Below are 23,290 nucleotides of genomic sequence, written 5' to 3' on the forward strand. Positions count from 1 at the left end.
AGCTCGAGCTTGATCGAGGTAGGGGGGGGGGAGAGGGACAGGTTGTGTTCACGTGTGTCTATTGGGTGATTTCCTTGACCGAGGCGTGCTTGGGCTCGAGGCGCTGGGAGATGGCGTAGGCGTCGTTCTCGTCGTACGGCTGCGAGAAGACGTGGTAGAGCCAGTCGCGGACGACGGGCAGCTCTGTGAGACAATACGGGGTGTTCTGGAACTGCTGGATGGTTCTGATTTCGCGGGAGATCTTGTTTCGCTTGTCAAAGTTGATGAGGCCGTCCGCGGTCATGTTGGAGTTACCGTCCTCAATAAAGGTGAGGTCAGTGAGGGTGATGCCGAGGTAAGGGATGCAGGGCGGGTGGATTGTGCGCATGACGGCGCGGTGATTCTTGTAGTTCTTGGAGCGGTCGACAAGAGCGCAGAGGGACTCGTAGGTGGAGCGAGTCTTGGAAGAGAGGGCGTTCCAAGTGTGCTTGAGGCGGAAGATAGGCGAGAATTGCATGCCTGCGACGAGCTCCATGACGGCGTTAAAGTTGTTGAGCTTGCGGAGCTCTGCGGCGATGTGAATAAAGTGCGTGAGGACGGACTTGCGCTCGCGGAGCGACTCTGCGCCGAGGATGCGCATGCAGACCCACTGAGAGGTGTCGTTGAAGTGGCTGATGAGCTTGCGGATGTTGTTCTCACCCTTTTCGGTCCAGGCCTGGTTGAGGCACTCCCAGGGGCGGATAGAGCAGTACATGGTGTGCTCGATGAGGGTGATTTGGCGGGCGAGCTCGCAGGCGGAGAGGCGGGTAAAGGGCTCGATGGAGGGGTCGAGGCCAGGCGGGATTTCAACGCGCGGCGGAGCCTCGTGCATCATCTTCTCGATCTCGTCGCGGCCCTGATAGCGCTTCTCGAGGAGAGCGCGGATTTGCTGGGCGGCGCGGGCCATGCCGGACTTGGGCATGGTAGTGTCCAGAAAGTCGTGGAGCTTGGTGATGAGATCGTCGTCGGCATCGATAAAGTCGTACGAGTGCTTGTCGACCCAGGTCTTGAGGACGTTGAAGACGCGGAGGCGGATGACGGTCTGCTTCTCCTTGTTGAACCGACGAAAGTCGTCGTCCGAGTAGGTGAGCGGAGTGGCCATGTCGAAGCGCTGGATAAGAAGCTCGAGGAGGTCGATGGGACGTGTGAAGGAGCGGTAGGTGAGGAGGAAGGTGAGGACATAGTCGGGGTCCGGGAACTTCTCGTTAGTGAGGTGCTCCACAAGGCGGGTGAGTGTGGCGGCCTTGACGAGCATGCGGTTGGAGCCCGGCTGCGAGATGACGACCATTTCCTCGGTTTCTGCGGCGAGAGCGAAGCGGTCCTCGATGCGATGCGGGACTGAGGGCGGTGGCGGCGGAAGGGTGTCGAGGGTGAGATCTGCTGGGCGGGCGAAGGAGGTCTTGACCATGTCGCACGGCAGTGTGCGTCTGCGGGCGACTTCGGCGGTGAAGATGCCCTTTGCGGCGAGCTTGGCCTTGATCTGCTCAGGGGTGAGCGGAACCGAGGGGAGGGCGCGGGAACGGCGGGGCTTGGGCTTGCGCGGCGAGGCTGCGGGCGCAGACTCCGGCGACGATGCTGCGGACGAGGGGGCCTTGGCAGCAGTCACGGCCTTGGGCGCCTCGGGGTAAGCGTCGGTGAGCTCTACAGTGAGCTCATTGGGGTCCGAGTTGGAGCTTGCGCCGCCGTCGAGGTCGCCGCCGTCAGAGCCTGTGTCGTCATTGCCCGACTCTCTGTCGTTGTTCTCGGTGAGTTCGAGGTTCGACTCTGTGGCGTCGTCAGTGTCGAGATCCATGCGGAGCGAGTACGACGGATCGAGGATGGCCGAGACAAGATCAAAGCCGGCGGGCAGTGGAGCCGGCGGGGTGGCCGACGTTGCGCCAGGCGTGTACGTGCCGCGTGAGCCTGGCGCGGCGAGAAAACCCGGCAGGGCAAGTGAGCCTGCGGTGGAGACCGGGCGCATGGTGTGGCGTTTGTCGCCAAACCGCGGGAGTGGAGAGCGGGTTCCTGGACCAGGCTCGTCTGAGCTATCAGAGTCAAAGCTGGCGTCTGGGTTGTCTGGGTCGTCTGCAACATCTGCATTGTTTGCAGCCTGAGAGAGCCCGCCGTGCATGCATTCGTCTTCTGCAAGTGCGCCGTCGCCGCCAATGGTACCGTCACGATCGGTTGAGTCCGAGTCTGCGGCGGCGGCGGCGGCGATGCTTGACTCGTCATCGAACGAGTTGGGCATTGACACGATCGAGACGTGCGGCGGCGTCGACGGCGTGTTGGCGATGGACGAGCCTGCTCCTGGCGAGCCAAAGCCAAAGTCGTCGTCAAGAAAGGCCGCGACGACCGAGGCCTCGGTGGGCTCTGTCGGCTCCGAGGTCAGCTCACCGGCAGTCGTGTCGGGCGTCCCGCCGTCGGCGTCAGGCCCGACAATGGCAGCAGAGTCGGTCTCGGCTTCCCGCGGGGATGATGGCGCGGCAGTAAAGCCAAACTCGTCGTCGGCAAAGACCGATGTCGGCTCAATGGCGATGCTGGTGTCCTCACCCTCTGGCTCGGCAGCCTTGGGCGTCACGCCTGGCACGAGGAATCCAAACGAGCTGGAGCGGGTCATGCGGTTCTGCAGCAGGCGATCTTGCGGTTTGGTGGAAGGCTCGGCCAAGGGATCGGTAGTGGGAGCCGGCTCTGCGAAGGGGTCGGAAGCCGGCTCTGGTGGCGGAGCTGACTCGGCAGGAGGAGCAGCAGGCTCGGCAGCAGGAGCAGCAGGCTCGGCAGCAGGAGCAGCAGGCTCGGCAGCAGGAGCAGCAGGCTCGGCAGGAGGAGCAGCAGGCTCGGCAGCAGGAGCAGCAGGCTCGGCAGCAGGAGCAGCAGGCTCGGCAGCAGGAGCAGCAGGCTCGGCAGCAGGAGCAGCAGGCTCGGCAACAGGAGCAGCAGGCTCGGCAGCAGGAGCAGCAGGCTCGGCAGCAGGAGCAGCAGGCTCGGCAGGAGGAGCAGCAGGCTCGGCAGCAGGAGCAGCAGGCTCGGCAGCAGGAGCAGCAGGCTCGGCAGCAGGAGCAGCAGGCTCGGCAGCAGGAGCAGCAGGCTCGGCAGCAGGAGCAGCAGGCTCGGCAACAGGAGCAGCAGGCTCGGCAGCAGGAGCAGCAGGCTCGACAGCAGGAGCAGCAGGCTCGGCAGCAGGAGCAGCAGGCTCGGCAGGAGGAGCAGCACCAGAGTTTGGGCTGGGCGAGTGCGAGCTGGGCGAGTGTGCAGCGGAGATCGATCGTGACGGTGGCGAAACAGCACCCGGCACAGGTATCCGTGTTAGGACCACAGATTGCTTTCGCACCGGCTTGGGTGGCGGTCGCGCACCGCGAGGGGGCGTAGACATGCTGTGCAAGGTTGTCCCGAGTGAGTGAGGATGCAAACTATCAGCTGCGCACATGGAAGGCAAGAGGGGGGACGACGCGGGCATGCGTTCCGGTCGGTCGCACCTTCCGCCCCGCCTCCGCCTCCACCACCACAGCGGCCGCCGCACCACAACATAGACTGCACCATGTGGCAGTCTCGAGCAACGGTCACACACCTTTCCGCCGAGTAGCCCACGTCGTCGCTCTCTGGCTGGTTCATGTGTCCTCGAAGCAACGTACCCAGGATGTGCAGAAGCGAGAAAAGTGGTCAGGGTTGCCCGAACGTGGCGTGGCAAATCCGCAACGCTCCGTCGCTGCACCAAATCGCCGGGGCGCGTGCCTCCGGAGCCTGCAAACGCCAGCTCGCCGGCTGGCTTGGTGGGTTCGGGCCGACGGCGGCAGCGACACTCCACGCGGCAGACCGTTTGCCATGGCCAGGTCATGTGCGCTCATCACGTACAATATCATGCGGTTCTTTGTGGTCGTCGCTCTCATATTTGTGGCGGTGGCCACAGTCCTCATTCTCATTGACTCATTTGCAGTCAACAAGGTACGCAGGACGCCCGAGCGGCGGCGGAGCGGGGGGAAAGGCACGCAGCGCGTGGCCTGCAGCCGGAGGCGGCATGGCCGGCAGCGCGGTGCCGCGGGAGAGGGGGCACAAGACTCACGTAGTGTGTGGGGGTGTGCCAGGCTGACGACGTGGCGCGCATTGTGCTCCGCATATACACGCTACTCTTCTGTGCGCTGCACATGTACGGCGAGTTCGACCCGGAGCCGCTCTACGTCTACCTCGCCTTTCTCCGCGGCTGGCTCGGGCGCGGGCTATCGCTCATTTTCCTCGCCGTCCTCACACTCGCCGCCTGCTCGGACAAGATCTCGGATACCATCGACCTCATCCGCCAGATTGCCGGCTGGACCCTCATGGGCTTTGGCACCATCTACTTTCTGCTCGGGACGTGCTGCATGGAGGATGCGCGTCGCCGCAAGATCGAGCAGCTCAACTTGACCAACGCCACCGAGCGGGCGCTGGTCGGCCAGGCTAAGCGTGATGCCAAGAATACTACCGTGGTCCTGGAGGATCCCAACGCGGATGCCAACCAGCGCAACGCAGTGTAGCGCCGCTCGCCCGCACAACCGGCATTCTCTGCCTAGAAGTCAGCAAACACACTCACACACTCACATACATCTATGCGCAAGACATGGCAGCGAGAGTTGGCTGCAGGGTCTATTACTACGCCTTGAAAACAAGGTCGCTGGCGCCGTCAGCGCCGCGCGAGAGCGGCGTGTTGATGATGGCGGTAACGTCGGCGTCGGCAACGTCGGCGACCGAGCCCGATGGCCACGACGGCGGCTCCAGCTTGGCGGGAACGGAGCCCGAGGCCGGGTTGAGCGAGCCGAGGGCAGCAACGCGAGCGTACGACTCGCGGCCGACGGCAAAGTCCGGTGACTTGATAAGGCGAACGGCGGCGCGGTACTCGTCGCGCATGGCCTCGTGCAGCGTCTTATCAGCGGCAGAGCGGATGAGCTCGAACGAGACCTTGAGCGCCAGCGGCGAGCAAAAGGCGAGAGATGCCAGCATGCGGGCGCCCCACGGCGAGTTGAGGACCGACAGCCGCTCAACCAACATCTCCATGGACGGCGCCTCGCCAAAGGTCCACTCCAGCGCGCCCGACGGCTCACCGCCATCGCGCCCGGACAGGGTCTTGTCGAGGGCGGCGCGGCGGTGAGCCAGGCCTTCAGGCGACTTTTCGAGCTCGAGCCATGCTGCGTTGCCTTCGAGGTTGTCGATGAAAAATGTGAGGACGTCGTTGATGCGCTCATACGACGCGGCGTCGGTCGTGAGCGTAGCAAGCTCATCAAGCAGCGCAGGCAGCTTGTCCGAGCCCAGGTAGTGGGTGGCAAGACCAGCGTGAAGGAGTGACCGGCCGTTGAGCCGCCGTCCGGTGAGGCCCATGTACGCGCCCATGCCAAACGGCATCCGCGCGAGCACGTACGACGCGCCTCCGGTGACTGGCAAACCGGCTCGGACCTCGTCGACCGCCAATGACGCAGCCTCGGTCGCCACCGACCACCGCCCTGCGGCCGAGACGCCAAACGTACCCAGCGCCGCATGACCATCGATGAGCGCAATGTGGTGGTTCTCAAACCGCGCGCTGACAAGCTCGGCAAGCTTAAAGTACTCGGCGAGGTATGCGGCCGCCTTGTCGCCGGCGAGCGCCTCGAGATCAAAGCCGGCCGAGAAGACCTTGTTGGTCTTGGGTGAAGCCTGAAGCACCACCGCCGCCACGTTGGGGTCAATCGACCACCGCTGTCCTCCACCCCCACGTCGGCATTGCCCGCCGCATTGCACCACATCGCCCCAGCATGTCGCACCCGGTGCCGTGAGTCAGCACCCATCCTGCCCTTCGCCTCTTCCCTCCCCTTCCTGCAATCTTCTCCCGCTAGCTTCGTACCGCATAGTGCTCCTGCAGCTCCGCGAGAAGGTTGCTCGAGAGCGAGGCCTTGGCCTCGGTGTCAAGCGTCACCAGGCGCAGGTTGTTGTTGGCGCGGAGGCCAAGGGCAGCGTCGCTGGCCGTGCCGCCGACGGCCTCCAGCCGCGACCGCAGCGGGCGCGAGCCGATACGCTTGCGGTACGTCGCCATGGATGCGGCGACGCCGGCCCCTGCCGCTGGCCCGCACACTCGTGCCGCGAGCCGCAGGCTCCCGGCCTGTGTTGCTGCTAGAACGCGCGTGAGCATGGCTAGTAGGGTGCAGCGTCGAGTGTTCGTCGGCGGGCGAGAGATGCCGGTGCAAGCAGCGGCAGCTCGAGCGAGCCGAGCTTTTCCGGCCGATGCGGAGGAAAGCTGTGTCATTTACGGATGCTTTGCGCTGGAGCACTGCGGCGCGGCGGCCATGCTGCGGACAACGCAGGCAGCTAGCGGCCAAGAAGCTTGCGCTTCTTCTTGGGCGGTTCGGGGACGGGCATAGCCTTGATGTCGACGCCGACCTCCTCATCGGTCTCGACGCCCATCAGCTCCAGCAGCGCTGCGGGCTTCTTGCCCGAGTTCTCAGCGAGCAGGTCGACACAGTCCTTGATGATGCGCTTGCGCTTCTTCCATGTCTTGTGCGCCTCGGCGTAGACGTTTGCCAGCTTGTTGAGGTCGTCTCGCGAGAGCATCTCTCGGTCCGACAGCTCGAGCTTCTCGAGCTTGGCCGACTTGCTCGCATACTCTTCGCGGAGCGCACTGAGCTCAGCTTGGAGCGCCTCGTTGGTCGGCATCGCTTCGAGTGCCTTGTTACGTCCGGCGAGGTTGACCAGGGCTGAGTCGAGATCCTCCACCTCGGCCTGGAGTTCCGCGATGCTGGCGTCGACCTCGGCGAGCTCCTCCTCGGACAGCTGAGGCAGATTGTCCTGCGAGATGACATAGATCTTCTGCTTCTTGTACATCTTCTTGGTCAACACGCCTTCGTCTGCGAGAACGTCCATCATCTTGACAACAGCTGTGCGGGTGAACATGCCGGCGAGGCCGTCCACCAGGTTGGTGTTGTTGAACGGCCGATTCTCCTGGTGGGGCGTGAGTCGCTCTCGTCTTGCTCCCCGCTTGCACACACACACACACTCGCTCGCTCTCATGCAACACCAAACTTACCCGTGTAAAGTACTCAATCATGGCCTTCCGGACTGTGTGGTGGTGCGTGTGGACGGTGAGTATGCAACGGGAAGGGGGGGGGGGGGGGGGGGGAGGGGGAGCAAGAAACACGACCTTTTTCGGGCACGACGTACGCTGGCCCTCGTCACCCTTGGCCTTGGAGGACCTGGAGGACTTGGACCTGGAGGACTTGGACTTGGAGGACTTGGAGGGCTTGGAAGACTTGGCCATGTCGATTGGTGTGTGTGTGTGTGTGTGTGTGTGTGTGTGTGTTTAGGGGGGGTGGGGGTGGGAGGAGAAGAGAGTCGAGTGGTCGGTGGTGAGGTGTGAGGTGACGAGTCGATGATGACCGGACGTTAGCATAGCTTACGACTTGTAGCGGCGAGCCGCACGAGACGCACAGGTCATTGCATCGATGATCAAAATCGGATTCTGTAGCTTGTCTTGCGATGAAAGGGTAGCCAAAGCTAGCCAGCCACAACCACAGATAGATATTGCTGTGCACTATTATTGTAGGCTAGGGTTGGAAAGCTTGCTACCACTGATTCCACGTCTCGCCACTTTGTTCAGTCCAGATAGGTGACTGGGTGACTATCCTATACATATAAAAGCCTCAAAAATCAGTCCTCAAATGTCAAAAATAATACATTTATATAATACTTACGACAATACGGACTACAATTTGTATTTTTTTGACATCAAAAATATATTCATGCGATGGCTTCGGTCCCCAGAGGTGACTGGGTGACAATCCTATACATATAAAAGCCTCAAAAATCAGTCCTCAACTGTCAAAAATAATACATTTATATAATACTTACGACAATACGGACTACAATTTGTATTTTTTTGACATCAAAAATATATTCATGTTTTTATGTAAATAAGTTTATATAAGTATATAGTTTTGAATTGGTAAGGGGTCACTTAGCTCTCGCAACAGTCGCTCACAGAGATCGCCTTCTACGGGCAGCGAACAACGGCTACGAGGTTGTCCTTGTAATAGTCACGTACGGCATCAAGTAGTGTACATCGTCGTGAGAGTGGCTTGCTTGCCAACGCGTCAGATCGCGAGCAAATGCGTGAAACGCTACCCAGGCGAGAGCCATGAACAGCGCCAATCACTCCCACCGCACAATACGGACTACAATTTGTATTTTTTTGACATCAAAAATATATTCATGTTTTTATGTAAATAAGTTTATATAAGTATATAGTTTTGAATTGGTAAGGGGCCACTTAGCTCTCGCAACAGTCGCTCACAGAGATCGCCTTCTACGGGCGGCGAACAACGGCTACGAGGTTGTCCTTGTAATAGTCACGTACGGCATCAAGTAGTGTACATCGTCGTGAGAGTGGCTTGCTTGCCAACGCGTCAGATCGCGAGCAAATGCGTGAAACGCTACCCAGGCGAGAGCCATGAACAGCGCCAATCATTCCCACCGCTCACGCAACTCGGACTTTTACAGCTTGGAAAGCATCGGAACCATAGAGATGGCCGCCTTGGCCTTGTCAAAGGCGCCGTCACCGTACATCATGCGGATGACGTTCTGGGCAAAGGCCACACCGTCGTTCTGGTTGACCGGGTACTGCCAGACGGCAGGGAGCTTGATGGAGAACGGGAAGCGGTCCTCGAGAACAGCCTTGACGTGGGCGCAGGCCTTAAGGCCCTCGGGACCATTGATGCGGCCGACGCCCGAGATCTTGGTCCCGCCAAATGGCAACGACTGGCAGACGTATGTGATGCCGTAGTCGTTGATGGCGACCATGCCCGAGACGATAGCGTCGGCGAGCTTGCGGGCGCGCTTGGGGTCGGACGAGAAAACCGAGGCGCCGAGACCGTACGGGCAGTCGTTGGCGAGGGCGATGACCTCGTCGTCGGTCTGCCACGCCATGATGACCATGACAGGGCCAAAGTGCTCCTCCTGCATGATGCGCATGTCGGGGGTGACGTTGATGAGAACGGTCGGCTCCCAGAACTGGCCCTTGTACTTGGTGTTGCGCTTGCCACCGACAACGGCGGTTGCACCACGGGCGAGGGCGTCGTTGACCAGATCCTCGATGATGTCGAGCTGCCGCGGCATGGTAGTCGAGCCAATATCGTGGCAGCCCTCGATGGGCGGGCCCTGCGACGACCGCTTGAGCTTGTCCACCACCGCGTTGACAAACTTGTCGTGGATCGAGGCGTGGACAAAGATCCGCTCCGCGCCCACGCACATCTGCCCGCAAGAGGTAAAGACGCCAAGCATGGCTTGCGAGACCGCATGCTCAAAGTCGGCATCGTCCGTCACAATCATCGGATCCTTGCCGCCGAGCTCGAGCACCACAGGCGTGAGCGTCTCCGACGCCGCCGCCATCACCTTGCGTCCGTTCTGTGGCGAGCCAGTGAAGAAGATCTTGTCGACTCCCGACGTGACCAGGCCGGCGCCAACGTCGCCCCATCCGAGGACAAACTGCACAAGGTCGCCCGAGAAGCCCTCGGCCTCGAGGGCATCGCGCACCATGGCCGCGTAGTACTCGGTTGAGTACGAGGTCCACTCGGAGACCTTGATCACTGCTCCGTTGCCGGCGTAGAGGACCGGAAGCAGCGGGCACATGATGTTGTGAAACGGCCAGTTGAATGGCGCAATGATGCCGCACACCCCCAGCGGGGAGTACTCAACCTGTGCCACCTTTTGGAGGAGCGAGCCCACAGGCCGCGACTCGGTCGCCAGCGTCGCTTCGCCGTGCTCCGCGAGGAACCGGATCTTCTCCAGCACAGGGAAGAGCTCGCCGTAGTGCGCGTCCATCATCGTTTTGCCCGAGTCTAGCATCGACAGCTCGCAGATCTCCGTCTGGTGCTCCACAATGAACTGCTGCATCCGCTTGAGCACACGGTTGCGCGTCGCAAACGACGACTTGCCCCAGGCCACCTGCGCAGCCCGTGCCTTGGACACAGCCTCCAGAATCTGCGTCCCCCCGCCCCCACCGCACCCCGCATACGCTCGCCGTCAGTCGTGCCTCTCCCTGCTCCTCCCGCAGTCCTCTCCACCTCCCCGACCTGCCCGCCTCCCGTCTTTGCCGCAGCGCCCGCCACAGCCCGTGGATGCCACCTCACCACCGCGGCTGCCGACCTACCCCTTCCTGTGTCGTCGACGGCAGCGAGCCCGGGCCGAGCGGCTCCATGGTCGAGGGATCGTAGAGCGGAACGGTCGACGTGTCCATGGTGTGTTGTGGTCAAGTGTGGCGGGGGCACTGGTAGTTCTCGTCCAGCCGTTGCCGCCGCTGCCCCTGCTGCCACCGCCTGCTCGGCTGCAGCTGCTGCAGACAGCCGTCGCTGTCGATCGATCCGCAGCAAACGCACGTCCACCCCGCCAAACTTCCACTGGCCTTACCACGCTCCTCTTCCCTCCTGCAGTGCCTGCACGCCGCATCCCGGAAGAAGCGGCCTCGTCCCCTTCCCTCTCCCCTTTCCCGTCTTCATGGCGTCTGTACGCGGCCGCACGCCGCGGTTTGTCGAGGCAGTGTGGAACATGGTCAATGATAGCAACCAGGTAGGCAGCTCACCGTGCCCCGCCCCCCTCCCCTCGCCTTTATCTTCCCCTCCTCCTCACATGAGCCATCCCCGCCGCAGCACATCCAATGGTCAAGCGACGGTACAGCGTTTACCATCTATGACAAGAACGCGCTCGCCAAGGAAGTCATCCCGCGCTTCTTCTCGCACTCCAAGTACACCTCGTTTGTCCGCCAGCTGCACATGTACGACTTTGAGCGCCGCGACGACCCGCTGTACAACACCTTTGCCCACCCGCTCTTCCTCCGTGACCATCCCGCCCTCATCGAAGGCATCAAGCGCAAGACTGCGCCGTCAAAGAGTAAGAGCAAGAGCAAGAGCAAGAGCAAGGAGACGGCTCAGTGTTTGCCACTGGCTCCGGCCGTCGGCGTCATCCGTCGCGTCTGGCCTCCCCCGGACCTGGAGACTGCCGCACCGCCGGCGCCGGTGTCGCTGCTGAGCGGGGCCACGGTCTCGTCGTTCTCTTCGCCTCCCGTGTACATGTCGTTTGGCCCATCGGCACCGGCATCCGGCCAGACCAAGATGTTCTCGCCGTCGCTGCTCACCCCATCGCTCTTCTCGCTCAAGACGCCGGATATTTCTGCCTTGATGGCGACGCCGCAGTTGGGCGTCCCAATAGCGTCCTTTGCCAGTGGCGGCTCCGAAGTCGATGCAGCAAACACCATCGCCCGTCTCAAGGCCGAGAACGCGCGGCTAGCGGATCAGAACTCGCGGCTGCTGAACGAGAACAAGGATCTCCGGGCCCAGCTTGCAACTGCACGCAAACGGACAGCGGGTAGTCCCCCTCCACATGCGCCTGTTGCCAAGCGAAAGCCGACTCTCTCCCATGGCCTGGTCGTCGACGTCGCCGCCGCCCGAGCCGCATCGTCGTCTTCGTTTGCCTCGGTCGCCCGCCGCGCCTCTCCACACAGACAACACACATCGGCCACATAGCCATGTGTCTGTCGCCAAGCGAAAGCCGACTCTCTCCCATGGCCTGGTCGTCGACGTCGCCGCCGCCCGAGCCGCATCGTTGTCTTCGTTTGCCTCGGTCGCCCGCCGCGCCTCTCCACGCAGACAACACACATCGGCCACATAGCCATGTGTCTGTCGCCAAGCGAAAGCCGACTCTCTCCCATGGCCTGGTCGTCGACGTCGCCGCCGCCCGAGCCGCATCGTTGTCTTCGTTTGCCTCGGTCGCCCGCCGCGCCTCTCCACGCAGACAACACACATCGGCCACATAGCCAAGGGACGGAGAGTTCAATTTGCTGCTCTACTGGTCAAAGTGCGGTGACAGCAGCTATGGTCATGACTTGCACGCACGCACTCGGCATCGGAAGCCGGCGCAGTGCACACGGCTGCAACCTCATTACACAAAGGACTTGAGGAACTGCTCGGCGCAGGTACGCGCGCGGGCGTTAAGCTTGAGACGCATGTCCGAGATCTCCTTGTCAATGTCCTCCATAAACTGGATGATAAAGTCGACCACCTTGTGCTTGTACATGTCCTCGCAGTGGAAGTTTGTGATGAGGAACGAGATGTCGTAGCCCTCGATGGCCTTGCGCCGCAGGACCACAAAGTTCTCGGCACGCTGCATGAGGAACCGCATGAACTTCTTGCACAGAATAACTTCCACATCATCGGCCTGCTTGATGCAAATCGAGATCCGCACCGAGTTGATCGATGCCTCAATGAGCACCTTCTCGTTCTCGTTGCGCGACACCACCAGCGGGTTGAGCACAACCTCGGCAGACGTGCTGTTGTTGTCGTCGTTGTTGTTACGCACCACAGGCACAAGCCACGCACAAGTCACACACACATACACCCGTGAGTCGTGTCTTCTCCTTCGTCTCCCTCGTCTCCCTCTTCCTCCCCCCCTCCCCCCTCTGCCCACCCCTTCCCCCACCAGCCCCCCCCCCTTCAACGTACTTGGCCTCAATCTCAGGCTTGTTGTGGCGCTCCACACGCTGCGACGCAAAGTTGTCCAGGCAGAGCGCAGCCTCGAGCGTGGTCTTGACGGCGTCCAGGTACGGCTTGAGCGTCGACGTCTGCAGAGTGGGCCGTCGCAAGTCGTTTCAGGCGAAGGCGAGCGAGGCAAAAAAATAGCCAGGCGCACCGCCGCACCCCCCCACACCAACCCCCCGGCGTCCAACGTCTCCTGTGAGTACCTGGTGCAGCCCCTCTGGATACACCCGCCCCTCTCCGCCTTTCTCCGCCCCTCCTGCCCTCTGCGCTGCCTGCGTACCATGGTCTGTCAGTCTGCGAGTCGAGTCGGTGCGATGAGCCAGAATTCGTCGCCCGATACCGACGAGTCGGGGTAGGAGCACTGGCCCGCTTGGCTCGGGGCCAGCGGTGGGCGGCTGGCGGGCCGACGGGCGGGCGGCGAGTGAGGGCCGGCGCGACCGCGACCTACCCTGCTGTCGGCGCGAGACCCTTCTCCGCAAACCCTTGCGCACTCAACTCGCGCACTCCTTGCTCCGCACACACCCGTAATGGACGACGCCGCCTTTCAGCAGCAGGCCCAGCAGGCCCGCGCCCAAGCCGAGGCCCAGGCCGAAGCCATGGCCCGCCGCGAGCAGATGCTCGTCCGCATCATGACGCCCGAGGCGCGCGAGCGCCTGGCCACGGTCCGCCTCGTCAACGAGGCCCGCGCCGCCGCCGCCGAGGACCACTTCCTCCAGCTCGCCGCCAACGGCCAGCTCGATGCCAAGGTTAACGACTCGCGCCTCAAGGACGTGCTCGAGGCCCAGGGTGCCGCTCCGCGCTCCAAAATCACCTTTGCGCGCCGGACCCACGACGACGACGACTGGTGACTCGCTCTCTCCGCCGTCCTCGCCTTGGACGCCCATCTACCAATGCTTCTTGCCGCCTGCTCGCCGCTGGCCTCCCGCTTGCATTGGCTATCCGCCCGCCGCCCACTTGTACTTTCAACACATTGTCGATAGCGTCAAGCTGGCTCTCCACCGCCCGGCCCCCACCCACCCCACCCACCTACCCCGCCTACCCACCCCCACCCCTCTCCTCTCCTACTCCATGGCCGCATCGTCACGTGTCGAGCACGTTGAGGGCGACCTTCTCACCATAGACACCCAGTACATCTGCCATCGTACGCTCCTCCCCTCCTTCCCTCCCTCTCCTTCGCCTTCCTCCCTTCTTCCCTTTCAGGCTGTCCTTCCATTGCCCTCACCTCCCCCCTCTCCGCTTCCTTTACTGCACAGAGACCAATTGCAGGTCCGGCAAGGGCCTGGGCCTGGCCAAGATCCTGTTCGAGCGCTTCCCGCACGCCAACGTGTACGCAGAGCGCAGGCCGTTTGTCAAGGGCACTCAGTACTCGGTGCCGGGCACGATCGAGGTCCGCGGACACGGGCCGGGCCCTGACAACCGCGGCGTCATCAACCTCATGGGCCAGGACGCCGGCGGGCCATGCAAGCGCAAGGGCCAGCGTGAGGCCCGCGCAGAGTACTTTGCTCTTGGTCTGTCCGCCATCGCCGCCCTCGACGACCTCACCTCGATTGCCTTTCCGCACAACATCGGCTGCGGCATCGCCGGCGGCCACTGGCCCGACTACCTCGCCATGATCGAGGCCTTTGCCGACGCTCGCCCTGACGTCCGCGTCGTCATCGTCTCGCTGCCCAAGGCCAAGCAACAAGCCTGGGCCGGCGTTCTCGAACAGCAGAAGCGTGAAGCCGGCTACCGCGTCAAGGGCGACCGCCGCCGCCGCTGATGGCAGCAGCTCGATCCAACCCCAGTCCAACTCCGATCCAACTATCTTCGACCCCGACTCCGACGCCGGTCACCGTCTGACCATCTTCCTATCTTGTCCCCCCCCCCCCCAGCCCCCCCAGCCCCAGCCCCTCCCCATCGGCCACGAATCCCCCCTTTAAAACGCCACGAACACTCGAGACGTCCCCTTCCCCTCCCCTCCTTCCCCCCCCCCCCTCCCCCCCCCGGCACCCCCTCCGCCTCCGCCACTCCTCTACACACACAACCAACATGTCCGGAAAGATTCGTGCTGCCTGGCTCAAGCCCGAGGTACGCCCCCGCTTCCCCTATCTCCTCCCTCCCCTTCCGCTACCCTTCCCCCTCCCCTTCGCCGTAAGCCCCATGGATGCTAAGTTTTTGCCGCACCGCCTCACCCAACACCCGCCCCACCCTCTCCACCACAGGCTTACCCCATCTTTGCCGTCATTGCCGGCGGCCTCGGCGCTGCCGGTGGTATGCTCACCTACTACGCCACCTCGCACCCGGACAACTGCTTCAACAAGTCGAAGCCGTTCCCGTACATGCGCGTCAATGACCCGCGCGGCAACTGAGCGCCCTCGCCACTGCGCCCTGACCTCTCGCAGGCGGCAGCAACACGGCGCTGCGCATCCCCGCACCCCCTCGCTCGCCTACGCCACGCATACACTGAAGTAACACACCGGCCCGAGTGTGCTCATCTTTCCTCCCCCCCCTCCCCCTCTTCCTTCCCCTCCCACTCTCTCACCAGCCTTTACGGCGCCTTGAGCTTGGCCAAGTTCCGCTGCAGCTTCTCCATCTCGGCCCGCCGCCGGATCATCTCCTTGATACTATCGGCGGTTGCGCCGCTTCCGACTGCGCCTGGCCCACCGGCGCCTGATGCGGCCGTCGGCCGCACTGCTGGCTTGGCAAACGATGTCGCCGCGGCAGCGAGCGACTTGCACGAGCTCTCCACCCCTGCCGCTGCTCCGCGCAGCCGCTTGAACGCCTCGGTCTCGGCGCCACCCGACACAACCTCCACCAGCTCATGGATGGCATCGGCAACGCTGCTGGCGGCCCGCTCCAGCGCCTCCACTCGCGCCTCACCCTGAATAAAGAACCGTGCCGCTGCGACGAGCTCGCCAGTCGCCGCTGCCACAGCACGCGCAGCAAGCACCATGTCCTCGTGGTCCGCAGCCTGCGCGCCCTTGTGCGCCGCAATCGCCACTTCCACGAGCACCACTCCGGCAGACACAATCTCCTGCGAAGCCTTGATCACAAGCGCCACAAACGCGTCGTGAGCTGCATCCGCCTTGGCCCCGGCAACAGACGCCGCAAGCTGTGCCAGCTCTGCCAGCGACGACTTCATCGCGTTGATGTCGGCTGTCACTTGCGCCATCTCGTGCTCGAAAGCAACAAGCGGATCCAGCCCGGCCTCCACAGACTTGAGCCGCCCCAGACCGGTGAGCACTGTCGTCACGCCAGTGCTCACTCCCTTGGCCGCCTCCGACATCACATCGCCTGAGAGTCCAAACGCCTGCAGCTGCTCCACGAGGCAGGGACCCAGGTTCGCGCCGCCCTCGGCCACTGCATCGGCACCGGGAACGCCCATTCGCTCGCCGCCACCGAGTGCGCGACTGAGCGCCTTGACAAGCGTCTCGAGCGCCGCAGGAACCTCCTCCGCCAGCTCTAGGAAGGCATGCTTGCCTCGGCCCGCCGCAAACAGCAGCCGCTGCGAGAACAACAGCACGCCCTTGGCCGCGCTCTCCACAGCGCTAACCTCGGCCCGCGATGGCGACGAGCCTGTTCCCGTCCCGCCCTTGCCGCTTTTCTGCAGCGCCTCAGCCGCCGCCGCACTCGCCATCACCTTGTCGCACACCTGGTCAATCGTCGCCTGCACCCGCTTGTCCGCCGCCGCCGCCGCATCCACAGCACCGCCAAACGCGGCTGCCGCACTCTGCAGCCCACTCAGCCCTCCGCTCTCCACCACCAGCGACTTGAGCGCACACGCAAGGTTGCCGGCAGCATTAAGCAGCGCCATCTGGTCCACAGCCTCGTCAAGCGCAGCAGCTCCCAGCTCGGCAAGCTCCACAACCTTGGCCGCTGCCTCGGCGGCTTCCATGGCAAACGCACCGCGCTCTTCTGCACTCAGCTCGATGCTCCCTTCAGCCCCGACGCTGGACTCGACAAGCTCGACGAGTTCGCTCGCGGCGCTCCGGAGTGAGCCCACTAGCTCGCCAAATTCGGCGTTGGCCTCATTGGGCAGCTCTTGCGCTCCCACCAGGAACTTGATCGTCTCCAGCTCACCGAGTGTCTGGCTCATGGCAGACACCGCGCCCTCTAGCATCCGCTTGCCGGTCGCGCCGCGCGCAGCTGCTCCCAGAACCTGCGTCAGCGCCTCCGACAGCTGCTGCGACCCGCTGGAGACCGCGCTCAACCCAGTAGGCGAGCCCATAAGCACGCTGCTCGCTCCCGTCGCCAACTGTGCAATCGCAGCAGCCATTGCCTCGCCGGCAGCAAGCAGCGCTTGCCGTGCCTCGTCCTCGCCCGTCAGTGCCATGCATCCCAGCACCGCCGCAACCACGCCTGGCAGCGCCTCGGTCACCACCAGCACCGCGCTCGTCACCGTCTCTGGTGCCGTCTGCGCAGCATCCATCACCTCGGACGCTCCGCGCACAAGCTCCAGGAGCCGTGTCTTGACCGCCTTTTGGTAGTCACCGTACTTGAGTCCGTCAACTAGTGACGCTGCCGCAGCCTCGGGCGCCGCCGCACCCTCCCGCAGCCGTGCAAGCGCAGCCTCCACCTGCGCCTCGGCAGCTCGCCCGGCCTCGCCAGCAGCCTCTTCCGCCTTCACCACTGCTGTCACGGCACGGACAGCCTCGAGTGCATGCGCCACTACCGGCCTTATCCGGCCCGCGTGCTTGGGGTCACCGCCGGCCTCGCTTGCGCTTTCAAACAGCACCATGGCAGCCTCAGCGACGCCTGCTCCACTCCGCAGAATACGCGCTCCCAGTGCAGGCTGGGCCGCCGCCTCGGCTGCTCCGCGCAGCTTGCCCGGCAAGTTACCCAGCGCTGCCGCAAGCTCCGCGGCAGCTCGAACGAGTGCATCGGCAGAGCTCACCGCAGCCTCGCCCAGCGCCTGCAGCCCGGCTTCCACGCCACTCAGCGCCCCACTCAGCGCAGCCGCCTTGGTCCCGTACTGCCTTCCCGCTCCCGCCTTGGGTCGCGATACGCCAACCTCAAGCGCAGCCTTGCCCAGCTCCTGCGCCACCCGCACAGCAGCTTCGGCCCCATCAGCGCACTCCTTCTGCCCGGGCGTGATGAGTCTGGCGTGCTGCTGCAGCACGCCCAGGGCCTCCAGCGCGCTCTTAAGCTTCTTGTCCATCTTGGACTGCGCCTTGGCAGACGTCACATCGCTTGACACAAGCTTCGACGCCGCAATGAGCGTGTTGACAGCGTTGCCCACGGCTGCAGCCCCGCCCAGGAGCTCATCCACAAGCGAGCCGCCATCGCCGCCTGGGGCTCCGCTTGGCCCCGCCAAAGACCCACCACCCAAAAGCCCGGCCCCTAGCGCAGCGCTCTTGGTTGCACTCTCGTACGTCTTGAGCGCAGATGCAAACGACTTGGCGGCCGAGAGGAACTTCTTGTGCACACTACTGTCGTCTGGCGCACTCGCGTTTGCATCCGCCGCCTTGGCCAGCTTTGTGGCTGCAGACTTGATCTTCGACCCGAGGCTCTTGAGCGCGTCTTTGTCGGCCTCGGCGTCTGCCAAACTCTTGTACACCTCCTTGGCCGCCACAAGCAGGTCGCGGACCGCAAGCACAACCTTTGTGTACGCGCCCTTGAACTTCTTCTTTGACGAGGGCTTGGCTCGCAGCAACGATGCCAGCGCCTTCATCACAGCCTTGAGCTCGTCTTGCAGCTCGTCATATGCCGTTGTGTTGCTCGCTTTGCGTGACTCGCTCGTCTCGACCTTGCTCCCGGCTCTGCCCGCCTCGTTCGTCTGCACCGATCGCCCGCTCGCCTGCACCGTCGCTCCCGCCACGGCAGCCTTGCCCACCAACCGCGCCGCAAGCGTCGCCGTCGCCTTGGCCTGCTTCGACGCCGAGTTGGGCCGCGTCGCCGCAACATCGGACAGCTTGTGCAACGAGAGCGAGAGCAGGTCTGCAGCATGAAGCAAGTCCTCTTGCAGGCCGTGGATCGGGTACTGCGACGCTGGTGGGAGATGGGCTGGTTCCAGACCCGGCAGGGCCTTCAGGATCGCGCTCACAGCAGCCTTGAACTCCTTGGCTTGCGTCGACTTGGACGGATTGACCACAGAGTCAATGGCCTTGTTGAGCGTCTTGACTGCTGCCGGAACCTCAGAGCTCTGCAGCACTCCCGAGGCCCGCGGGTTCGGCTCGGTCGACTTGGCGAGCTCGCCCGCCGCCGCCAGCCCGCTGCTCACCGCTTCGATCACCGCTTCCAGCGGGACAAGTAGGTCGGCCTTGGCAGCCTTGAACTCGTCTGATGCCGCCGCCCCAGTCACGACCTCGGTCAGCAGCTGGCCGATCGACGTCACTCGCCGCGCCACAAGCGCAAGGTCTCGCGGCGAGCTCGCCGCCGCGGTCTCCAGCTTGCCCATCGCCGAGCACAGTGCCCGCCCTGCAGACACAACGTCGTTTTTGAAGCCGTGCGTCGGGTCGCCATGCGCCACCAGGTCGCTAGAGTCTGGCACCCCGCTCAGCATCGCGTCTGGCACCGCTCCGCTGCTTCCGGACGACAGCACCTCCATCGCACCTGCGAGCATCTGTGTCACCGCAAGCAAGTCGTCCAGGCCCGACGGCACAGCCTCCGCATTGATCTTCTCCAGCGCTGCTGCCATCGCCTCCACACCCGATGCGCAGTCGCCTGCTCCGGGCATCGCCAACTCGAGCTTGTGAAGTGCTTCGCGGAGCAGCTCGTTGCCATGCATCAGGATAAATTCTTGGGTCGCGTCGTTGGGCCGCCGCCGCGCCTCGCGTGCTTTGGAAATGAGCGCTGCGCCTTCGTGGCAAACCGCCACCGCTGCCTCCAGCAGTGTGTGCTGGTCCTCGGCTGCCTCGACCACCTGGGCGAGCGCCGACGCCGAGTCGGACGCGTGCACAATCTCCGCCGCCACGTCCTTGGCCACCTGTGACATTTCCGGTGCCGTCTTGGTCAGCGCCGACTCGACAAGCGCTTCGCCTACCGGCGGCACCGCGCTCACCGACGCCACCAGCGCATCTTGCCGCTGCAGCGCGCTCGCGTCGCGGTCGTCGACATCGCTCCCGCGCACCAGCTTTCCTTCCGCCGCCGCCGCCGACTCAGCTGCCAGCCGCCGCAGCGCCCCGCGAATGAGCTCTAGTGCGTAGTTGAGGTCAATCGGCCAACAGACCACGCTCGCCTTTTGCGTTCCGGCCTCGAGCGCGTCGACCGACTCGGCCAACGCGCCGCCTGCCGCTTCCGCGCCCTCGTCTTCGCTCGTCTTGGCTGCGGTTGCCAGCCGGTGTGACTTGTCCACCGCCTTGCGTGCCGCCTGGAGAAACTTGTCCTGCGACGCTAGCTCCGCTGGCGCCGCGGCGTACACACGCATGGCTCGGTGAAGCGAGTCGGTCGTCCGTTGCGCGTCAGCCAGCGCCCGTGAGCTCTTTTCCTTTGCCCGCCCTTCCTCCATGCTAGCGCTTACAGGCGTAAGTCGCGCCACAGTCACTGCCAGCTTGTCCTGCACATTCTCGACGAGGGCAACCACCTCGCGCATGACCTCTAGCTGAGTTCGCTCAGCGACAAACGCGCCCCGCGCATCTTGGACACCGGCCACTGCGCACTCCAGCGATTCGCGCGCCTCATCCGATCCGTCTGTCGCAGAAAGCGCCCGCGAGGCGCCCTTGAGCTTGGCCAGAGCGTCAGCCACGTCCTGCGACGCCGCTAGCAGCGAGTCGTACGAGCCGCCCATGCCAAAAGCACCGGCCTCGAGCGAAGCGAGTTCGCACAGGCTCGCCACCCGCATCCCTACGCCGTTCACCAGCGCCCGCACCGTCGCAGGCTCATCGGCGTGCTCCAGAATCTTGCTCAGAGACGCGTCAATAGCACTCGCTGCCTCGGCCACCGCGTCGTCAACTATGGGTACAGTGACAAGAGCCTCAAGTCCCGCCAGCACAGCCTGCATGGTGGTGCGAAGCGTAGAGCCGGCAGCGTACGGCTCGTTCTCGTCGATCGGCACAGCCACCGTCGCACTCTCTACCATTGTCGCCATCATTCGCGCCTGGGCCAGCAGACTCGCCGCGGCCGCATCGACCTTGATCGACGGCAGCAGGAGCTGGAGCTGCGCGTAAAAACGTGCCGTGGCCTTTGGGAGACTGGCCGCCTGCGCGTGAAGCTTGTGGGTGGTCACCACAGGCAGCTCTGAAAAGTGCTTGCCGTCCATGCTCACTGCAAACGCCGGCGCCTCGACGTTGGCCATCCTCGCCGTCAGCTCGAGCAGCGAGTCGCCCGCCCGGCTTGCCGGTGCGCCAACGCCTGCCGCGCCAAGCATGGCTGCGAGCGCTCCCGAGACATTGCTGGCAGCTCCAAGCAGCGAGTCGAGAGCGAGCGTGTCAATCGTTCCGCTGGGCCCGAGCACGGCTCCTGCCGCGCCGAGCATGGTCAGCGCGCCGGACGAGACCGTATTGTACGCATTGCCCAGGGCAGCCGCATCGATCGGATCCGACGCCAGCTCAGCGCCCTTGTCCACCGTCCCACGCATCTCGCCCAACGCGTCAGCAACCGACTGTGCTGCGGCAAGCAGAAGCGACGAGTCGACCAGCGACGGCTCGCCACCGCCGGCAGCCAGCACCAGGTTGGCCAACCCAATGTTGACCGCTGCGGTGACATCGACCAGCGCATCATTCGAGTCGGCCACCGCAAGCAGCCGAGCCTCGCGCGCATCGTCGTCCTCGAAATCGGCATCCACAGCAGCTGCACGCTGCGGGAGCGGCGCATCAGCCGTCGACGGCAGCGCGGCGCTGGCTGCCGCAACAATGCCGGGCATCGCCGACTTGACCTGGGCTGGCGAGGCCGGCGGCGCGTCGCTCGCCGAAATCACCATGTTGACAAGCTTGCGTTCCGGCTCGCGTTGCTTGCCTTTGGGCCGGGCCGGATAGATGAGACTCGCGGCTGTCGGTCGCCGCACCTCGTCCCACACCGGCGGCGCCATCTCCTCGCCCGTGTCAACCACCACGTGCGCCGCAAAGTAGGCAAAGTACTCGCGAATGAGCCGCAGCAAGTCGTGCACATACTGCTCGTCTTGCTTGCCAAGCACACACTGGAACGGCGCTAAGGGCTCCGACGCAAACTCGATGCGGAGTCCTGGCAACGAGTCGACCTGTGCGCCGTACGCCTCGGTCAAGTCGGCCCACGGGTTGGAAATGAGAAACCGCATTGCCTTGGGCTCCACTCGTGCAATGCCCTTCCCTCCGACAGCAAGCAGCCGCGGAATGTTGCGCGCTCGCCGCCCAGCCACAATCCGCTCGCGCATCTCGAAAAACGCCCACCCAAAGGTTGGCGAGCCGCGCACAAGTTCGACATACTTTCGCACCGCTGCCACGCCAGACATCCCGCGCAAGGCCTTGTACGCCTTGACCACGGCGTCGTCAATCTTTTTCGCCTCGGTATGCGGCGGCGGTACAATGGTTGCCAGCGCCCCATCAAGCGCCGCGTGCGCCTCTTTGGACTTGGTGTAGTCGCCCTCCTCGATCTGCAAGATGCACGCTGCGAGCGCCACGGCCTCGTCCTCGCTCACCGGCATTTGCCGCGTCGACACCATCTGTCGGTACTGCCGGTACAGCAGCCGCGCCTGCAGCGGGTCGGCCAGGTCCTCATCCACGTGCCCTCGTGCCCCATCCGGAAAGAAGAGTTTCTGCTTGAAAATGAGTGGATCCGGCACATGCGTCTCATTGTTGGCTTCCCATGGGTCGAGTCGCACCTTTTGCTCGTGAAGCGTGAGATTGACGTTGAGCCATCCGGCCTCGGGCTCCTCCGGATCGTCGCGGAGCTTGAGCGAGTACTCGGCCACGTTGCGGACGCCGGCCGCCGTCGCCACCGCTTCGGATATCTTCTGCACGTTCCACGCCTCGTCGATGAGCACCCGCTTGACCGCATCAAAGACCAGGACCCGGATCGTCCGCCGCCGCTGCTTGTAGTGCAGCCGCATGCCACCCGTCAGGTTGTATCGATGCAGGTCGTGATGGAGCTCGAGGTACTGGGACTTGAACTCGACGTCGACCAGCGACGACGACGGCGCCGCACCAGTGTTGATGAGCGATGCCTGCGCGTCCCACGGGATGAACAAGCCCCAGCCCTGCTCCGGTGTCGAGTCTGCCGAGCCGTGGTTAAGCTCGTCGTTCACACGGTGACAAAGCTCCCTCACCGTCATCGCCGGATTCACGCCGCGGACGACACGCCCCAACACCAGCTCCTCCACTCCCAGCGGGTTGCGCTTGTAGAGCTGCCCTCCCCACGCCCAGCAAAACCCGCTCCGCCGCTTGTTAGTCTTCCCACCCCGCCCATCCCTCTCCAGCTTCACCCTCTCTCCTCCCCCACTGAGCCTGGGGAAAACCACCCTTCCCCCGCTGCCCTTCCCCCGGCTTGCCTACCTCGACACGCAGGTCCATGTCGGTAAAGGTGACATGGCCCTCAAGCTCAAACTGTTTCTGCGCCAGCTCTCCGTTGTATCCGACCGTCCGCACGTTGCCAGAGCCGGCAATCCGCGACTGCGGAGCACGCACTGGTGCCAACATGTTGCCGAGAGCGGTGGCCAGAGACTGACAGGCCGGCGCCCCTCTTCGGCCGCCGGCTGCCGGCCGCCCGACAGCCAAACTCCCCCGCCCACCACCCTGCGCGACATCCGACAGCCCAGGACCACTCCCAGTCTCAACCCCCACCCCCCCGTCCCTCTTCCTCTCACCACCACCCACTCCACCCCACCCTCATCTTCACCTCACTCCCACCCCTCCCCCCCTCCCCCTTTCCTCCACCCAACCTCTAAATCT

The 23,290-nt window shown here is 63.8% G+C and overlaps 11 protein-coding genes across 11 annotated transcripts; 5 read left to right on the plus strand and 6 right to left on the minus strand.

Annotated features, from left to right (window-relative positions):
• Positions 1-25: 25 nt before the first annotated feature.
• Positions 26-3,643, minus strand: AMSG_03300 (cell division control protein). The gene is made up of 2 exons (XM_013904688.1): positions 3,627-3,643; positions 26-3,368 (listed from the first exon to the last, which is right to left on the minus strand). Exon 2 carries the CDS (start codon positions 3,365-3,367, stop codon positions 59-61), a length of 3,309 nt encoding a protein of 1,102 aa, XP_013760142.1. The 5' UTR covers position 3,368; positions 3,627-3,643; the 3' UTR covers positions 26-58.
• Positions 3,644-3,793: 150 nt separating this feature from the next.
• Positions 3,794-4,569, plus strand: AMSG_03301 (uncharacterized protein). The gene is made up of 2 exons (XM_013904689.1): positions 3,794-3,936; positions 4,077-4,569. The coding sequence occupies exons 1-2, from the start codon at positions 3,817-3,819 to the stop codon at positions 4,500-4,502; spliced, it is 546 nt and encodes a 181-aa protein (XP_013760143.1). The 5' UTR covers positions 3,794-3,816; the 3' UTR covers positions 4,503-4,569.
• A 24-nt stretch (positions 4,570-4,593) lies between these two features.
• Positions 4,594-6,124, minus strand: AMSG_03302 (3-hydroxyisobutyryl-CoA hydrolase; the record flags this gene model as incomplete). Its single annotated transcript, XM_013904690.1, has 2 exons — positions 4,594-5,694; positions 5,840-6,124. The coding sequence occupies 2 exons, from the start codon at positions 6,122-6,124 to the stop codon at positions 4,618-4,620; spliced, it is 1,362 nt and encodes a 453-aa protein (XP_013760144.1). The 3' UTR covers positions 4,594-4,617.
• Positions 6,125-6,220: 96 nt separating this feature from the next.
• On the minus strand, positions 6,221-7,325 carry AMSG_03303 (pairing protein 2 family protein). The gene is made up of 3 exons (XM_013904691.1): positions 7,150-7,325; positions 7,016-7,047; positions 6,221-6,930 (listed from the first exon to the last, which is right to left on the minus strand). The coding sequence occupies exons 1-3, from the start codon at positions 7,244-7,246 to the stop codon at positions 6,301-6,303; spliced, it is 759 nt and encodes a 252-aa protein (XP_013760145.1). The 5' UTR covers positions 7,247-7,325; the 3' UTR covers positions 6,221-6,300.
• A 1,139-nt stretch (positions 7,326-8,464) lies between these two features.
• On the minus strand, positions 8,465-10,236 carry AMSG_03304 (aldehyde dehydrogenase). The gene is made up of 2 exons (XM_013904692.1): positions 10,133-10,236; positions 8,465-9,963 (listed from the first exon to the last, which is right to left on the minus strand). Exons 1-2 carry the CDS (start codon positions 10,217-10,219, stop codon positions 8,479-8,481), a joined length of 1,572 nt encoding a protein of 523 aa, XP_013760146.1. The 5' UTR covers positions 10,220-10,236; the 3' UTR covers positions 8,465-8,478.
• Positions 10,237-10,476: 240 nt separating this feature from the next.
• On the plus strand, positions 10,477-11,538 carry AMSG_03305 (heat shock factor protein 1; the record flags this gene model as incomplete). The annotated part of the gene is made up of 2 exons (XM_013904693.1): positions 10,477-10,548; positions 10,629-11,538. The coding sequence occupies 2 exons, from the start codon at positions 10,477-10,479 to the stop codon at positions 11,499-11,501; spliced, it is 945 nt and encodes a 314-aa protein (XP_013760147.1). The 3' UTR covers positions 11,502-11,538.
• A 254-nt stretch (positions 11,539-11,792) lies between these two features.
• AMSG_03306 (actin-like protein 2/3 complex subunit 4) lies at positions 11,793-12,816 on the minus strand. Its single transcript, XM_013904694.1, has 3 exons — positions 12,793-12,816; positions 12,477-12,595; positions 11,793-12,304 (listed from the first exon to the last, which is right to left on the minus strand). Exons 1-3 carry the CDS (start codon positions 12,793-12,795, stop codon positions 11,917-11,919), a joined length of 510 nt encoding a protein of 169 aa, XP_013760148.1. The 5' UTR covers positions 12,796-12,816; the 3' UTR covers positions 11,793-11,916.
• A 185-nt stretch (positions 12,817-13,001) lies between these two features.
• AMSG_03307 (DNA-binding protein) lies at positions 13,002-13,531 on the plus strand. Its single transcript, XM_013904695.1, has one exon. It carries the CDS (start codon positions 13,040-13,042, stop codon positions 13,358-13,360), a length of 321 nt encoding a protein of 106 aa, XP_013760149.1. The 5' UTR covers positions 13,002-13,039; the 3' UTR covers positions 13,361-13,531.
• A 45-nt stretch (positions 13,532-13,576) lies between these two features.
• On the plus strand, positions 13,577-14,271 carry AMSG_03308 (uncharacterized protein; the record flags this gene model as incomplete). The annotated part of the gene is made up of 2 exons (XM_013904696.1): positions 13,577-13,653; positions 13,766-14,271. Exons 1-2 carry the CDS (start codon positions 13,581-13,583, stop codon positions 14,269-14,271), a joined length of 579 nt encoding a protein of 192 aa, XP_013760150.1. The 5' UTR covers positions 13,577-13,580.
• Positions 14,272-14,505: 234 nt separating this feature from the next.
• AMSG_03309 (uncharacterized protein) lies at positions 14,506-14,981 on the plus strand. Its single transcript, XM_013904697.1, has 2 exons — positions 14,506-14,579; positions 14,714-14,981. Exons 1-2 carry the CDS (start codon positions 14,541-14,543, stop codon positions 14,858-14,860), a joined length of 186 nt encoding a protein of 61 aa, XP_013760151.1. The 5' UTR covers positions 14,506-14,540; the 3' UTR covers positions 14,861-14,981.
• A 58-nt stretch (positions 14,982-15,039) lies between these two features.
• Positions 15,040-23,038, minus strand: AMSG_03310 (uncharacterized protein; the record flags this gene model as incomplete). Its single annotated transcript, XM_013904698.1, has 2 exons — positions 15,040-22,746; positions 22,895-23,038. 2 exons carry the CDS (start codon positions 23,036-23,038, stop codon positions 15,040-15,042), a joined length of 7,851 nt encoding a protein of 2,616 aa, XP_013760152.1.
• Between the last annotated feature and the right edge of the window lie 252 nt (positions 23,039-23,290).

This window comes from Thecamonas trahens, assembly GCF_000142905.1.
Source record: "Thecamonas trahens ATCC 50062 unplaced genomic scaffold supercont1.12, whole genome shotgun sequence".
Classification (NCBI taxonomy): Eukaryota; order Apusomonadida; family Apusomonadidae; genus Thecamonas; species Thecamonas trahens.

What these genes read in the sequence shown, in the direction of transcription:
- AMSG_03301 (XM_013904689.1), top strand. Translation starts at nt 3,817, where the DNA reads ATGGCCAGGTCATGTGCGCTCATCACGTACAATATCATGCGGTTCTTT. An exon ending in ACTCATTTGCAGTCAACAAG is followed by an intron (nt 3,937 to 4,076) that starts GTACGCAGGACG and finishes GGGGTGTGCCAG; the next exon opens with GCTGACGACGTGGCGCGCAT.
- AMSG_03306 (XM_013904694.1), bottom strand. An exon ending in AAGCCTGAGATTGAGGCCAA is followed by an intron (nt 12,305 to 12,476) that starts GTACGTTGAAGG and finishes CGACAACAACAG; the next exon opens with CACGTCTGCCGAGGTTGTGC.
- AMSG_03307 (XM_013904695.1), top strand. Translation starts at nt 13,040, where the DNA reads ATGGACGACGCCGCCTTTCAGCAGCAGGCCCAGCAGGCCCGCGCCCAA.
- AMSG_03303 (XM_013904691.1), bottom strand. Translation starts at nt 7,246, where the DNA reads ATGGCCAAGTCTTCCAAGCCCTCCAAGTCCTCCAAGTCCAAGTCCTCC. An exon ending in CAAGGGTGACGAGGGCCAGC is followed by an intron (nt 7,048 to 7,149) that starts GTACGTCGTGCC and finishes ACCACCACACAG; the next exon opens with TCCGGAAGGCCATGATTGAG. An exon ending in TGATTGAGTACTTTACACGG is followed by an intron (nt 6,931 to 7,015) that starts GTAAGTTTGGTG and finishes ACGCCCCACCAG; the next exon opens with GAGAATCGGCCGTTCAACAA.
- AMSG_03304 (XM_013904692.1), bottom strand. Translation starts at nt 10,219, where the DNA reads ATGGACACGTCGACCGTTCCGCTCTACGATCCCTCGACCATGGAGCCG. An exon ending in CGTCGACGACACAGGAAGGG is followed by an intron (nt 9,964 to 10,132) that starts GTAGGTCGGCAG and finishes GGGGGGACGCAG; the next exon opens with ATTCTGGAGGCTGTGTCCAA.
- AMSG_03300 (XM_013904688.1), bottom strand. Translation starts at nt 3,367, where the DNA reads ATGTCTACGCCCCCTCGCGGTGCGCGACCGCCACCCAAGCCGGTGCGA.
- AMSG_03309 (XM_013904697.1), top strand. Translation starts at nt 14,541, where the DNA reads ATGTCCGGAAAGATTCGTGCTGCCTGGCTCAAGCCCGAG. An exon ending in CTGCCTGGCTCAAGCCCGAG is followed by an intron (nt 14,580 to 14,713) that starts GTACGCCCCCGC and finishes TCTCCACCACAG; the next exon opens with GCTTACCCCATCTTTGCCGT.